The sequence below is a fragment of the Mandrillus leucophaeus genome, unplaced genomic scaffold (genome assembly GCF_000951045.1).
Source record: "Mandrillus leucophaeus isolate KB7577 unplaced genomic scaffold, Mleu.le_1.0 Scaffold1211, whole genome shotgun sequence".
NCBI lineage: Eukaryota > Metazoa > Chordata > Mammalia > Primates > Cercopithecidae > Mandrillus > Mandrillus leucophaeus.
This window is the reverse complement of record NW_012100444.1, coordinates 306,655-323,458: the sequence shown is the minus strand read 5'-3', so window position 1 is coordinate 323,458 and position 16,804 is coordinate 306,655. Positions and strand designations below refer to the sequence as shown.

Here is a 16,804-nt window from a genome sequence, read left to right as displayed (position 1 = left end):
AAACAGAATGAGGCCAGGCGTGGTGGTTCACTCCTGTAATCCCAGCACTTTGGGAGTCCGAGGCAGGCAGATCATGAGGTCAGGAGATTGAGACCATCCTGGCTAATGCGGTGAAACCCCGTCTCTACTAAAAATACAAAAAAAGTAGCTGGGCATGGTGGCTGGCGCCTGTAGTCCCAGCTACTTGGGAGGCTGAGGCGGCAGAATGGTGTGAACCCCAGGAGGCAGCACTTGCAGTGAGCCGAGATTACGCCACTGCATTCCAGCCTTGGCAACAGAGCAAGACTCCATCTCAAAAAAATAAAATAAAATAAAATAAATAAATAAAACAGAATGCTTTTAACACCACCCAAATCACCTCTTGAATGCTTCCTTGCTTAGAAATTTTTTCTGCCAGATACCCTAAATCATTTCCCTTAAGTTCAAAGTTCCACATATCACAAAGGCAGGGGCAAAATTTCACCAATTTCTTTCCTAAAACATAGCAAGAGTCACCTTTACCCCAATTCCCAACAAGTTCCTCATCTCCATCTGAGACTACCTCAGCCTGGATTTCATTGTCCATATCAATATCAGCATTCTGGTCAAAGCCATTCAATAAGTCTCTAGGAAGTCCCAAAGTTTCTTACATTTTCCTGTCTTCTTCTGAGTCCTCCAAAGTGTTCCAACCTCTGCCTGTTATCCAGTTCCAAAGTCATGTCCACATTTTCAGGTTATGTTTACAGCAGCGCTTCACTCTACCAGTACCAATTTACTGTATTAGGCTATTTTCACTCTGCTGATAAAGACATGCCCCAAACCAGGTATTTTATAAAGAAAAAGATGTTTAATGGACTCAGATCCACATGGCTGGAGGGGCCTCACAATCATGGTGGAAGGTGAAAGGTACTTCTTACATGGTGGTGGCAAGAGAGAATCAGAGCCAAATAAAAGGGGTTTACCCTTATAAAACCATCAGATCTCGTGAGACTTATTCACTACCATGAGAACAGCATGGGGGAAACTGCCCCCCACGATTCAATTATCTCCCACCAGGTCCCTCCCACAACACATGGGAATTATGGGAGATATAATTCAAAATGAGATTTGCATGGGGACACAGCCAAACCATATCAATACTCAGCAGTTGAACCGCTGGATTATATAGTAGCTCAATTTTCGGATTTTTGAGGAATCTTCAAACCTCCATAGTGGGTATACTAATTTACAGTTCCACCAACAGTGTACAAGGGTTCCCTTTTCTCTGCATCCTCACTAACACTTGTTATTGCCTATCTTTTTGATATAAGTCTTTTAACTGGGTTCAAATAGTATACCATTGTAATTTTGATTTGCATTTCTCTGATGAGCAATAATGTTGAGCACCTTATCATATGCCCGTTTGTCATCTATATTTTAAGAAATGTCTATTCAAATATTTTGCCCATTTTTGATTGGAATATTAGATTTTTTTTTCTATAGAACAGTGCATGGAAGATAATTTTTCTATGGATGATGTGGGTGATGGGAGTATGATTTCTTGTTCAACAGGCATTAGATTCTCCTAAGGAGAGCACAACCTAGATCCCTAGCATGTACAGTTCACAATAGGGTTTGTGCTCCTATGAGAATCTAATACTGCTGCTAATCTGACAAGAGGCAGAGCTCAAGCAGTAATTCTTGCTCACCCATGGCTCAACTCCTGCTGTGCAGTTTGATTCCTAACAGGCCATGGACCGGGGTGGGGAAACGGCTTTTGGGTTTGGGACCCCTGCTATAGAGTTATTTGAGTTCCTTATATATTCTCATTGTTAATCCCTTGTCAGAGTGGTAATTTTACAAATTTTCTCCCATTCTGTGGGTTGTCTCTTCACTTTATTGATTGTATCCTTTACTGTGCAGAAGCTCTTTTACTTGATGTGAGCCCATTTGCCAATTTTTGCATTGGTTGCCTATACTTGTGGGATATTGCTGAAGAAGTCTTTTCCAAGACCAATGTACTGGAGTTTTCCCCCAATTTTTTGTAGTAGTTTATTAGTTTAAGATATCAGATTTAGGCCTTTAATTCATTTTGATTTGTTTTTTATATATGGTGAGAGATAGGAGTCTAGTTTCTTCTCTTACATATAGATATCCAGTTTTTCCAGTAACATTTATTTATTGAAGAGACTGTACTTTCCCCAGTATATGTTCTTGTCATGTTTGTCAAAAATAAGTCTGCTATAGGGATTTTTTTTTAATGGGTTCTCTATTCTGTTCCATTGGTCTATATGTCTGTTTTTATACCAGTACCATGCTGTCTGTTTTGGTTACTGTAGTTCTGTAATATAATTTGAAGTTAGGTAATGGGATTACTCAAGTTTTGTTCTTTTAACTTAAGGTAGTTTTTGATATTTTGGGTCTTTTGTGGTTCCATATAAGTTTTAGGATTTTTTTTCTATTTCTGAAGAATGTCATTGGCATTTTGATAGGAATTTCTTTGAATCTGTAGATTGCTATGGGTAATACAGACATTTTTAAAATATTGATTCTTCTACTCCATGAACATGGAGTACTTTTCCATTTTTTTGGTGTCCTTTTCAATTTCTTTTATCAGTGTTCTATATTTTTCATTACAGAGATCTTTCATTTCTTTGGTTAATTCCTAGATATTTAATTTTATGTGTGGCTACTGTAAAGGGATTACTTTTTTATTGCTTTTTTATATTGTTTACTGTTGGCATATAAAAATGTTACTAATTTTTGCATGTTGATTTTTGTATCCTGCAACTTTACTGAATTAGTTTTAATTGTTTTTTTCATGAAGTCTTTAGGCTTTTTAAAATATAAGATCGTATCATCAGCAAACAAGGATAATTTGATATTTTCCTTTACAACTTGGATACACTTTATATCATTCTCTTATCTGATATCTCTAGCTAGGACTTTCAGTATTATGTTAAATTAACAGTGGTGATGGTGGGCATCTTTGTCATGTTCCAGGTATTAGAGGATGTGTTTCCCCAATTCAGTATTATACTAGATGTGGGTCTGTCATATATGACTTTTACTATGTTGAGGTATGTTCCTTCTGTATCCCGTTTTTTGAGGGTTTTTATCAAGAAGCGATATTGAATTTTATCAAATGCTTTTTCAGCATCAATTGAAATGATCCTGTTGTTTTTATCCTTCATTCTCTTGATATGGTGTGTCATATTGATTGATTTGTATGTATTGAACCATCCTTGCATCACGGGAATAAATCCTACTTGGTGATGATGAATGCTCTTTCTAATGTATTGTTTAATTTGGTTTGCTAGCATATTGTTGAGGAATAATATTCATCAGAGATATTGGCCTGTAGTTTCGGTTTTCTTTTCTTTTTCCTTTCTTTCTTTTTTTTTCTTTCTTTCTTTCTTCTTCTTTTTTTTTTTTTTTTTTTTTTTTTTTTTTTTTTTTTTTTTTTATATGTCTGTCTGGTTTTGGTATCTGGGTAATATTGCTCTTGTAGAATGAGTTTGGAAGAATTCTCTCTTCCTCTGTTTTTCAGGATATTTGAGTAGTATTGTTAGTTCTTCTTTAAATGTTTGTTAGAATTCAGCAATGAATTCACTGGGTCCCAGGCTTTTCTTTACTGGGAGAGTTTTTACTGCAGCTTCAATCTCATTACCTTTTATTGGTCCATTCAGGTTTTGGATTTCTTCCTAATTCAATCTTGGCAGTGTGTATATATCTAGAAATTTTCCCATTTTTTCTAGATCTTCCAATTTATAGGCAAATAGTTGCTTATAGTAGACACTAATGATTCTTTGAATTTCTGCAGTATCTGTTTTAATGTCTCCTTTTACATTTTTGGTTTTATTTATTTGGATATCTTTTTCTCTTAGTCTGACTAAAGTTTTGCTAATTTTATTTAACTGTTCAAAAAAACAATTTTTTGTTTCATTGATATGCTTTTTGAAATTTCAATTTCATTTATTTTTGTTCTGATCTTTATTATTTCTTTACTTCTACTAATTTTGGGTTTGAGTTCCTCCTGCTTTTCTAGTCCTTTAAGATGCATTGCAATATTGTTTATTTGAAATTTTTCTTCTTTTTTGATGTAGGCACTTATAAACATCCCACTGAGTACTGCTTTTTGCTGTATCCCATAGGTTTTGGTATGGTGTATTTCTATTATCATTTGATTTGAAATTTTTTTAAATTTCTTTCTCTATTTCTCCATTGACCCACTGGTCATTCAGGAGCATATTACTTAATTTCCATGTATTTGTATAGTTTCCAAAATTCCTTTAATTATTAATTTCTAATTTTATTCCATTCTGGTTAGAGGAGATGCTCGATGTTTTTCAAGTTTTCTAAAAAATATTTTAAGACTTGTTTTGTGGCCTATTACATAGTCTATCCTTGAGAATGATCCATGTCCTGAGGAAAAGAATTTATAGAAATCTAAAGAATCTATAAAGATCTGTTAGATTCATTTCGTCTACAGTGCACATTAAGATTGAGGTATCTTTACTGACTTTTCGTCTGGAAGATCTGTCTTGTGCTGAAAGTGGGGCATTAAAGTCTCCAACTATTGTATTGTGGCTTATGTCTTTCATTGGCTCTAATATTTCCTTTATATATCTGGATGCTCCAAGGTTGGGTGCATATATATTTAAAACTGTTATATCCTCTGACTGCATTGACCCCTTTATCATTTTAGAATGACCTTCTTTGTTTCTCTTTACAGTTTTTGTCTTGGAATCTATTTTGTCTGATATAAGGATTGCAGCTGCTGCTCTGTTTCTGTTGGCATAGAATATCTTTTTTCACTGCTTTTTCAGTCTATGTGTATTTTGTATGAAGTGTGTTTCTTGTAGGGGACAAATCAACGGGTCTTGTTTTTTCAACCATTCAGCCAGTCTATGTCTTTTGATTGGAGAGTTTTGCTCATTTACATTTGATGTTATTACTGATAAGTGAGAATTTATACCTGACATTCTGGGTGCTTTGTAATCTCTTCCTTATTTCTTTTCTTCCTGTCTTCAACTAGTGGAGGTGATTTTCTCTGGTTATATGACTTAGTTTCTTGCTTTTTATTTTTGGTGTATCCATTGTATGTTTTGTGTTTGTTTGTTTGTTTGAGGTTACCATGAGGCTTGCATATACTATCGTATAAGTCATTATTTTGACCTGATACTATTTGCATAAACAAACAAGCAAAAAGAAAACTAATAAAAGTCCTATGCTTCAATGTTATCCCCCTCTTTTTAGCTTTTTGTTGTTTCTATTTATGTTTTATTGTATTGGTTATGTCTTGAAAAGTTGTTGTAGTTATCATTTTTTATTAGTTTATCATTCAGACTTTCTACTTAGGACAAGAGTAATTTACACACTACAGTTACCATGTTATAATACTCTGTGTTTTTCTGTGTACTTACTCTTACCAGTGAGTTTTTACCTTAAGAAGATTATTTATGGCTTATTAGTATCATTTTCTTTCTGATTGAAGTACTTTAGCGTTTCTTATAGGACAGGTCTGGTATTGATGAAATCCCTCATTGTTGCCTATCTGGAAAAGTCTTATTTTATCTTCATGTTGGAAAGCTATATTCACCAGATTTACTATTCCAGGGTAAAGACTTTTTTTTTTTTTCTTCAGCACTTCAAATATTTCATGGCACTCTCTTCTGGCCTGTAAAGTTTCTAATGAAAAGTCTTCTGCCAGACATATTGGAGCTCCGTTATATATTATTTGTTTTTATTTTGCTGCTTTTAGAACCCTTTCTTTATCTTTGACCTTTGAGAGTTTTATCATTAAATGTCTTGAGGTAGTCTTCTTTCGGTTAAATCTACTTGGTGTCCTATAACCTTCTTATACTTGGATATTGATATCTTTCTCTAGGTTTGGGAAGTTTTCTGTTCTTATCCCTTTGAATAAAGTTTCTCCCCCCATCTCTTTCTCTACCTCCTCTTTAAGGCCAATAACTCTTAGATTTGCCCTTTGAGGCTATTTTCTAGATTCTGTAAGCATGCTTCATTACTTTTTATTCTTTTTTTTTTTTTTGTCTCCTCTGACTGTGTATTTTCAATTAGCCTGTCTTCAAGCTCAGTAATTCTTTCTTCTGCTTGAACCATTCTGATATTAAAGAAGTCTGATACATTCTTTAGTACACGAATTGCATTTTTCAGCACCAGAATTTCTGTCTGATTCTTTTTAAGTATTTCAATCTCTTTGTTAAATTTATCTGTTAGAATTTCGAATTCCTTCTCTGTGTTATCTTGAATTTCTTTGAGTTTCCTCAACATAATTATTTTGAATTCTCTGTCTGAAAGGTCACATATCTCTGTTTCTCCAGAATTGATCCTTGGTGCCTTATTTAGTTCATTTAGTAAGATCATCTTTTCCTACATGCTAGGAAATGTTCTACAGGCTAGCAGATGTTCTTCGGTGTCTGAGAATTGATGAGTTAGGTATTTATTGTAGTCTTCACTGTCTGGGCTTATTTTTAACTGTCCTTCTTGGAAAGGCTATTCAGACATTTAAAATGACTTGGGTTTGTGATCTAAACTATATTTGCATTAGGGGGCACCCCAATCCCAGCAATGTTGTAATTCTTGTGGACTCATACAGGTACTGCCTTGATGGGTTTGGACGAGATCCAGGAGAGTTATCTGGATTACCAGGCAGAGGCTCTTGTTTCCTTCCCTTACTTTCTCCTAAATATACAGAGTCTCTCTCTCTGTCGCTCTCTCTCTCTCTCTCCTGTGCCACTTGAACCTGGGGATGGAGTGACACAAGCACCTCTGTGTCCATCACCACTATGACTGCAGAAGGTTAGACCTGAAGCCAGCACAGCACTGGGTCTCACCCAAGGCCTGCTTACAACAACTCCCTTTCTACTGTCTATATTTGCTTAAGGCCCTGGGGTACTACATTCTGCAGATAGTAAAGCCAGCCAGGCCTGTGTTCGTCCGTTCAGTGCAGCAAGGTGCCCCAAGTCCTGGGTGGGTCCAGAAGTGCCATTTGGGAGTCAGGGATGAGAGTCAAAAACTTTAGGAGTCTATTCGATGTTCTAAAGTACTGCAGCTGAGCTGGCACTCAAGGCACACAAGGCAGTCCTTACCACTCTCCCTATACCTTTCTAAAGGCAGAGAAGCCTCTTCCCACAGCCACTGCCACCCCAGGCCGTGAGAAGTATTGGCAGACTACCTCCAATGTTCCCTTAAGGCCCAAAGTCTCTTAGGTGTGTTGTAAATGCCGCCTGGCCCGGGACTCGTCCTTCAGAGCAGTGGGCTTCCCTCTGGCCCAGGGCAGGTCCAAAAATGTCAACCAAGAGTCAAGTCCTAGAATCAAAGACCTCAGGATCACACTTGGTCCCTTCCTCCCCTTGTTGGTGCCCAAAGTGTGGGAAAAAATGTCCCCTTTACTTTTCCCTCAGCTTTTCTCAAGTAGAAGGAATTTTGCCCCCTAGCTACCATGGCTGGTTATGTACTGAGTCTCACCTGAAGTCAGCAAATCTCAGAGGCTCACCAAGGCCTTCAATATAGTACCTGGGCATCACTGCCGGTTGTTCAGGGCCCAAGGGTTCTTCAGTTAGCAGGTGATAAATGCTGCCAGTAGTGGGTCCTTTCCTGCAAGGCAGCAGGTTCCGTTCCCTTCTGACTCAGCGTGTATCTAGAAATGTCATCTGGGAGGTAGTGTCTGGAACAGGGGCCTCACTACTCTGATCAATCCCTTATTCTGCTGTGGCTGGGCTGGGATCCTACATGCAAAACAAAGTCCTCCCCACTCTTCCCTCTGTTCTCCTCAAGTGAAAGGAAAGGGTCTCTTTTGGAGACATGAGCTGTGCCACCTGAGGTTAGGGGAGGAGTGATGCCAGAACTCCCTTGGCTGCCCCAGCTGGTTTATCAGTATGCCATGTGCCCTTTCAGTCCATTGTCTATGGGCCTAACTCAACACAAGGACTTTCCTAAGAGTTTATGACCTAGATTGCCTTTCAAGTTTACTTGGAGGCACAGACTGCTATAGCCTGTAGCCCATGTTGGTGAGATCTGCAGGAATTCAGATTCCCACTAGGGCTGGTTTAAATGTTCCCTCTGTGGGCAGAATGAGTGTGGTCCGGTTTTCCTTTCTGCTGTAACAGGACAGCACTGAATTCATTGCTTTACAATTGCTGTGTTCTCCCTCTCTCAGTGCTCAGAGGCTGCTGCTTCCTGGTGTGAGGAAGGGGTGGCATTTGTGATTCAGGGCTGTTTTTAAATCACTTCAGTACCTCTTTTACCAATATGTAGTTAAAACCAGGCACTATGAGTTCTCACCTGATTTTTGGTTGCTATGAAGATCTTTTTTCTGTATACATATCTTAACTCAGTGTCCTTGCTGGGGAGGCAGGGGAATGATTGGTTTCTGTTTGACCATCTTGCTCCACCCTCTCTCTGATATTTAGAGTTGGTTTGGGTGTTTGGTATGAGAGGCTTGTGAGACATTCAAGTGGGGATATTGGTCCTGAAGCTATGATGAGACCACCAGGCTAAAGACATAAACTGTGCAATTCATACCATATAGGTAGTATTTAACGCCACAGAAATGGATGAGATCATATGGGGTGAGAGCACTACAAAAAAGAGGCAGCAGTTATTAAATACTGAGAAATCTTGAATATTTAAAGGATGATTAGAAGAAGAAGAGACAAAAAAGTAGACTGTAAAAAAATTGCTGGAGAGGTAAGAGGAAACTAGGATAGAGTGGTGTCATGTATGTTATAACAATAGAATTCCAAGCCCAGTTTCAAAAAAGAGAGGATAGGCCATGGTATTGAATGCTGCTGAGAAGTCAAATAACTGAATACCAGAAAAGTGTCTGATATGGTTTGGCTCTGTGAACCCACCCAAATCTCATCTTGAATCGTAATCCTCACGTGTTGAGGGAAGGGCCTAGTGGGAGGTGATCGGATCATGGGGGCAGTTTTCCTCATGCTGTTCTTGTGATAGTGAGTTCTAATGAGATCTGATGATTTAAAAGTGTGGCACCTCCTTTCTTCTCTCTCTTTCTCTTTCTCTCTGTCTCCTACAGTCTCGAAAGGAAGGTACTTGCTTCTTCTTCACCTTCTGCCATGATCGTAAGTTTCCTGAGGCCTCCCAGTCCATGTGAAACTGTGAGTCAATTAAACCTCTTTCCTTTATAAATTACCCTGTCTTGGGGAGTTCTTTATAGCAGTGTGAAAATGGACTAATACAGTGTGTTTTGAATTTAGCATCATGCAGGTGATTGGTGAGCTTGACAAGACTTATTTCAGAGGAGTGTTGATGGCAGAAGTTAGGTTGGTGTGGGCTAAAGGGAAAATGAGGACTTCCACTTTTAGCAAATCAGTAACTAGATATTCCATAGGGCCCAACTGCTACAAAACAAATAGATTCTCAATATAACATTCTTTGAATGTTTTGTTGGGGTTTCAGAAAATAAAGGAAATTTCCAAGCCACCCCTTCATATCTGTTTCTCCAAAACAGGGAGATCTGAGTAGTAAGCAAATAAAATTTGGAAAATATGCTTTGAGCAAAACATAAGGTAGAAAAACTCAAGCCAAAACTCTTACAATAAACCAAAGTAGTCCTAGGTTAGGGGGGTTCTCTATTTCTCTAGCAGAAGCATTTAAATATGCCCTCATTGGGCAAAGAATACCCTATTTAGACTCCTAGGTTTACATAGACTATGACCAAACACATGTGAATTTACAATAAGAAATTGCAAAAGATGTAAAGAAATAAACTGTCATGAGAATCAACAGAATAGGTTTAGATCCCCAATACTTCAGGTTGTGATTATTAGATGATAAAATAACAATGATAAAAAATGAAAATAGAATCACAAAAAGCCTGGAATATGAGATTATTAAAAGGTAAACAGATTAGGAGAAAAAAAGCCAATTAAGACTTTTAAAAAATCACTGAAATTTAAAACTCAATTGATAGCTTAAACCTCAGATCAGACAGAATTACCAAGACTATACCAACACTACTTAGGGTTATAGGCAATGTTGATGCCATAAGACATCTCAAGCAGTGTTTATAAGACAAAGTTGTATTCCTCTCCTATATTAACAGGACAAGCTATGCAGGTGGGCTCTGTTTTGCCATTCTGTACATATGACTTCATCTTTGGGTCTACAGCAATTGTCCCAGTCATCTTCAGCCATCTGATTCAAGGTAGCGGCAAACTAGCAGCAAATTAACTTTCCAGCCCATTAAAAGGGAGAAGCAGAGCATTAAGGGAAAATCATTTCAGATTTCTAGAGAATGAATAGTAAGTTGTACATATCACTTCTGCTTATATAAAAGTAACCAAAACCTAGCATTATGGCCACATGTAACTGTAGGAGAAACTGGGAAATTTACTCTCTGAGTGGCCATTTTCAGCTAAAACCTAGTGGTAGGCTAAAATGAAGATGGGGAAATTTATCTTGGGATGTAACAGCAGTTTCCAGAGCAAAATAGAATGATATGGAGATAGAAACTGGAAGAGAGAGGTTACATGATTTGAGTAGTGTGAGAAGATCTGCTATAGGCCTGATCAAAGTGACAGGAATGATTTTAAAAAATGGAAGAAAGGAAATATTGGGGAAAAAATGGCTGGAAATTTTTCAGAATGAAGAAAAACGCACATCCACACATAAATGAAACACAACATAAAACAAGCAAGAAAAACAGAAATTTACAATTAGATATTCTGAAGTGACTATAGACACTGAAACCGGGACCACCTTAAAATAAACCAGAAAGAAGAAATCACTTACAAAAGAACCACAAGTAGGTGAATAGCTTTCTTAATATCAACAATGGAAACCAGAAAAGAGTTAATATCTTTAACATGTTAACCTCAAATCAGGAACACAGCAAAATTACCTTCCAACAACATCAACAAGGAATGATCTTTGTAAATAAAAACTGAGTACATTTACCACCAAGAGACCTTCTCCAAGTGAATTTGAGGTACAATCATGGGAAACAAAATTGTTAAACCAAAACACTGGATAATAACTTGAGAGTTTAGAAATAAGAGATCAGGGTTAAAGTTTCCTAAGGTCCATCGTATCATTAAGAGGAGGGTTTAGATACTAATATTAGATATTTTTAAGTTAAATATGATAAGTTCTGAGAGTAAAAGCATGGGTATAGAATATAACATCCTAACTGGTAGAGGGGAAAAGATCATGAAATAAGAAGGCAAACACATATTTAGTCAATTAAAGAACTGAGAGAGAAATGAAACATAGAGAAATCAAAGGAAGTGGAAAGCACAAAATAGGATAGCAGGGAAAAGTCCAATCATATAGAGTTAACATATGACAATGACAATAGACAAAAATAGACTTTAAAGCAGAAAAGCAGTCACTACAAATAAAAGGTTCCATTCATTAAGATGATATAACAATTGTATATTTGTTTTCATGTCATAAAATTGCTCAAAATACATAAGATGATAATTGATAAAATTTCCTGAAACAGTGTTACAATGGGAGATTTCAATAGTGCTCCCTCATTTGATAGGACATAGGGAAAAAAACACAAAATAAATATTTCTAGATGTTATAAAGAAGTTATCAAATATTCTATTTTTATAGTCTTCCTCTCACTTTTCTCTCTCTCAGTGTATGCACAGATTCTTAATCTTTTCAAGTCTTTAAGAGAAAGTATATAAAGCTGGTTTCATTTATTCAAACACTAGAAGTATCTACCATACCCTGAACACTATACTAGGCTCCTGGAAACAAAATAAATAACAGATACAGTTTCCACTTTCATGTTGCTTTTGTTTATACCCTTGGGCATTTTACTTAATCTTTTAGCTTATATTCATAAGAATACAGTTTTGGTGTGAAGATTAAATAAGATTATGTATGTAATGTACATATGGAGACTAAAAGAATAATAAATGGTAACTATAAAATAGACTTCAAAATGTTATTTAAGTCTATTGTCAATCTTTATAATTTCATTGTAAATCATAGTGTGAGATACCATTGCAAATATAGGGAAGTAAGTTCACAAACTTATTTTCTAAAGCTAAAGCTAATATTAGGCCTTGCTATGGTAGAACTCTTCACTGGGTTCTTTCTTAAAAAAAAAATAATTTCATGTAACTGACAGGAGGAATTGTCTCTATTCTTGCATTAATGACAAATGTAATCTACAAGATGGCCTTCATGGATTAGAAAAAGGAATCTGACCACAGGGAAAAAGAAATTAATGGTTTTCACTCAAGATTATCTAGACGTGTATTTACTACTGGAATAATAGTTTACCCCTGGGTTGTACCACAGAATGAGAAATTCTACAAGATTATACAACTCTTTTTCCACAAGATTACACAGCTCTTACTGTTTTTATTCTATTCTGGAATTAGAAATTAACTTTCTAAATACCATTTTTTTACCTCCAAAAAAATCCTGTTACCAGCTAACCTGAATATGGACAAAAATATCTTGATTACTGTAAAGTTCTACCTCCCTAGTAAAAATGAATAAATTGCCTTTAAGTTTGGTTATTGGAAATCACTATCAGCTATGGAACACCCAGGTAAACTAACACAACCAGGTTCCTACATGCAAAACAAATATTCTAAACTGTTTCCATAGGGCAGCCACCGAGGGAAAAACAAGGACATTTAACTATTTTAGTCTAAACACTTCATTTACATATAAGGCAACTGTGGTCCCAAGTTTGTGATTTATTAACCTAGTTAACGGCAGAAGTTGCACTAAAACCTGGATCTTCTACTTAAAACGTTTCTTTTGGCTGGGCGCGGTGGCTCACGCCTGTAATCCCAGCACTTTGGGAGGCTGAGGCGGGTGGATCACCAGGTCAGAAGTCTGAGACCAGCCTGGCTAGCATGGTGAAACCCCGTCTCTACTAAAAATACAAAAAATTAGCCCGGCATGGTGGCGTGGGCCTGTAATCCCAGCTACTTGGGAGGCTGAGTCAGAATTGCTTTAACCTGGGAGGCGGAGGTTGCAGTGAGCAGTGATCGCACCACTGCACTCCAGCCTGGGCGACAGGGCAAGACTCCGTTTCAAAAAAAAGTTTGTTTTGATTATTTCATCATCAAGCATTAATTTGATATCCAAAGGCATATATTTGTATTTACTGTGCTTTAAACATTTGTCGGTGAGTCAATGCTTTAAATGGACATACTATGTGGTGACTCATTTTCAGAGTAAGAATTTGCAGAAAATGAGAAACAAACTTTCTTAATAATACAATTTTAATGCATACTAAGGCTGGTTAACTGGCTAGAATACTTAGAATACTAGCTTAACAAGGCCAAACTCTAGATAGGCCAATAGCTTTTCAAACCAACATTCCTGACACTGTCACATATTGGTTGGTTAAAGAAAACTCTTCACTACTGAGGGAGGGAAAGAAAACCTAGAAAAATAAACCATACTGAAAAAAAAAGGGTATTTTGTTTGTCATCTTAAAGCTCCTTTTTTTTTTAAACGGTACATATATTTTCAATATTCTTACAAATGGGCCTTCTATTAACAAGCAAACTATTGCTAATTCCATGGCTTTGAGTACTTCCAATCACTTCCTCTATCCAGCAAATCCATGATACTACATGCCAGTTACTTTGCACATTTATAATTGTTTAATAAACTATTCAAAATTAGCATCTAAAATAATTATACTTGGGACACACGAAGGCATATATTTGGTGAGAACATTGTAATTTTCATTTTGCAAACTATATATTCTACACTCAAGTAATAATAACACAGCATTGCCTATACAGAACTGAGGCCTGGGCTGAGACCCAAAACTTGTCTTTTCCTAAATGCACCACTCCGAAGAGCTAATAAGAGATCTGTCCAGATGCTAAGACCAGGTACTTCGAAATCTCCATCCTGCGCTTTACAGGTCTCCAGGGCAGTTAGAACTTTATCTTTCAGAGGTGGAGGGGCTTGACAGAGGCTTTGAAACCTATTGTGCAACTCCTCCCAGGGCACATCTTGGGACTCAGTTCCAACCCAAATGCCTTTCTGAAGGTCATAGTGCAAACGCTGACCCCAGTCTGTTAGCAGACCCAGATAGACAGGAGACAGCGCTGGGTGGCGGCTAGTCACTAAAGTCAAAAGCCCGGCTGGGAGGGCGCGACAAAAGGCAGCAAAGACTTCCGAATTCCCCAGAAGCCAGTGGACTAGCGCTTGGCTCCCCTCTCCAGGTGTTTTATGGATGCTGGGTTCCGACTCTTCTTGGGGCCGGGGAGACAAAGGCGGCTGCAACAGCGCCACCGCTATCACCTTCAGGAAGTTGTTCTGAGGCAAACGCTCCCACAGGCTGCTGAGAAATCTGGCGGGACCCTCCGCTTCGGCCTTCCCCACCTCCTGCAGACGCTCCAGCAGCAGATCCGCCTGGGTCTTCATCAGAGAGTCCTCCTGGAGATTCAGGTTCTTTCTATAGCCGTTGAAGCGCAGCATGTGCACCGCGGACCCGCAGCGGGCGAGGCGGACCAGGCTCTCCTGGAGCGTCTCCTCATCAGCCTCCGGGACGCCCGGGCCTGGAAAGAGTTGCTGCACCAGGTGGTGACGAGCTGCATCCCCGAGGGCCTGGTTCTCCAGCAGGCGCAGAGAGAGCAGGACATCACAGTGACCGAGGGCCTGGAAGTTCGCCAATCCCGGAACTGGACCCCGCCCAAAGCCGCCCTCTCGCCGCCACTGGTTGTGCAGTCGCCGCTCCAGAGCCGTGCGAATGGGGCCGTGCCGACCAAAGCGGCGATGGATGTGGCGCAGGTAGCGCGCCCACTGCAGGGCCCGGCGCACAGTGACCGGGTCCCAGGTGCGGACGTGGGCAGTGCGTGAGACCGCCAGAAGCTCGGAAAAGCGATCCAGGTGCTGCAGGAGGGATTCCATGAGGTGCGCGAAGGCCCTACTTCCGCTTTCACCTTGGAGACAGCGACTCTCTGTGTACTGATTGGGACATCCGTGAAATGATACGCCTTTCTGCAATGCTATTGGTCGAAATGCATGTCAATCTCCTGGCGTCTTTATCCGTGTTCCTCGACTGGGCAACTTAAAAGCCTTAATACTTTTACTTTCGCCACACAAAGAGGTTCTTCTTAGTGGAGGGAGAGCAGATGTAGGGCATCCTACCGAGAATTTCCGGAGCCCATATGCGAGATGATGCCAGTCATGAACGTCTCCGCGCTTCCTTTCGCTTTGGAAATATCCTTAAGTAGAACTTTTCTGAGCTTTGCCTAAAACTAGAATCTGTGTTGAGGTTTTTCAAAATTAAGTAACGCCAGAGATATACCGTGACGTGAGGAAACGCTCTTAAATGAAATTTTAAGATCTATTTGAGAAACATGTACTAAAAATGTACTGACGTCCTATTAATGCCAGGCACTATGCTAAATTCTAGGCCTTCACATTGTCCTTTCGTTATTAGAACTGAAGCCCTGATTATTTGAAACAAAAAAAAACTTTAATAATTTATTAAAATTTGCAAAGGAACAACATTTTACTTCACAATTGTACATTTCGTTTTCGTAATTTTTGGGACAAAATAGCTTAATTGACTCTTCTGTCACACAAATAATCAGCTGAAGGAAATGGCATTTAAGAGCATCGAACAATAATAAATGTTTGATTAAATAAAAACTGTGAGAAGAGAGTAGGGAGGAGAAGGTCCTATGTCGCTCATTGATGCACTTAACAAACGTTTGTCAACTCCTAGGAGTTACATTGTGTACTAAATGCACAATTCTTACTAAAGTTGATAATATAGTAATTTCGTTTGAGCTGAATTTCTTTCTAGTCCTACAGACAGTCAAAACTATTTGAAAAAGTGGGGGCAAGGTGTTTTGTTTTGTACTTTAACAAAAAGGGGAAGATAAATTTAAGAGGGGAAAAGTCATTTTTCATTTATTAAAATAAGCATTCCTACACATTTTAGAAAGTAAAGCAGTCATGTGCATGCCGTTAATTCAAATTTATGCATTTATTTATTTATTTTGAAAGGGAGTCTCATTCTGTCGCCCAGGTGCGGCCAATTTTTGTATTTTTAGTAGAGATGGGATTTCACCTTGTTGGCCAGGCTGGTCTCGAACTCCTGACCTCAAGTGATCCTCCCGCCTCGGCCTCCCAAAGTGCTGAGATTCCAGGCGTGTGCCACCGCGCTCAGCTATTATTTGATTTTTATTAGTTATCTCAAACTCGTATTTGGTCCTGAAATGGTTGTTTTATTTTATCCTAAGGATACTACAAATCTTAAAATTATTTTTGTTGGCTACTAGAAACTTAGAACCAAATGTGCAGCCTGCCTTTAGCAAATGTACGGGCATCACTAATTCATTTATTTATTCTTATATTGAACACCTATTATGATACATGATATGAGGTGCTACAGATGTAGTAGTTAAATAAATGCAGTCCTAGCATGAGTGGAAAAGTTCATGTTGTACCGTTTAAGAGAGACATTAAATGAATAACCTCAAATGTGTAGGAGGATGAAATTGAGTAGGGTCACCAAGTCTTAGGTGGTAGGAAGGTCTCTTTAATTACTGACTTTTCAGGCTGGGGACAGTGGCTTACGCCTGTAATCCCAGCACTTTGGAGAGCCAAGCCGAGGCAGGTGGATCACCTGAGGTCAGGAGTTCGAGACCAGCCTGGCCAGCATGACAAAACTCTGTCTTTACTGGGGAAAAAAAAAAAAAAATTAACTGGGCATGGCGGTGCACACTTGTGACCCTAGCAAATCGGGAGGCTGAGGCAGGAGAATCGTTTGAACCCAGGAGGTGGAGGTTACGGTGAGCCGAGATCGGGCCACTGCACTCCAGCCTGGGCGACAGAGCAAGACTCCCTC

General features: G+C 38.7%; 1 protein-coding gene across 1 annotated transcript; it reads right to left on the bottom strand.

Moving 5' to 3' along the window:
- Positions 1 to 12,085: 12,085 nt before the first annotated feature.
- FANCF (Fanconi anemia, complementation group F) lies at positions 12,086 to 15,820 on the bottom strand. The gene has a single exon (XM_011971319.1). The coding sequence runs from the start codon at positions 14,851 to 14,853 to the stop codon at positions 13,729 to 13,731; it is 1,125 nt and encodes a 374-aa protein (XP_011826709.1). The 5' UTR covers positions 14,854 to 15,820; the 3' UTR covers positions 12,086 to 13,728.
- Between the last annotated feature and the right edge of the window lie 984 nt (positions 15,821 to 16,804).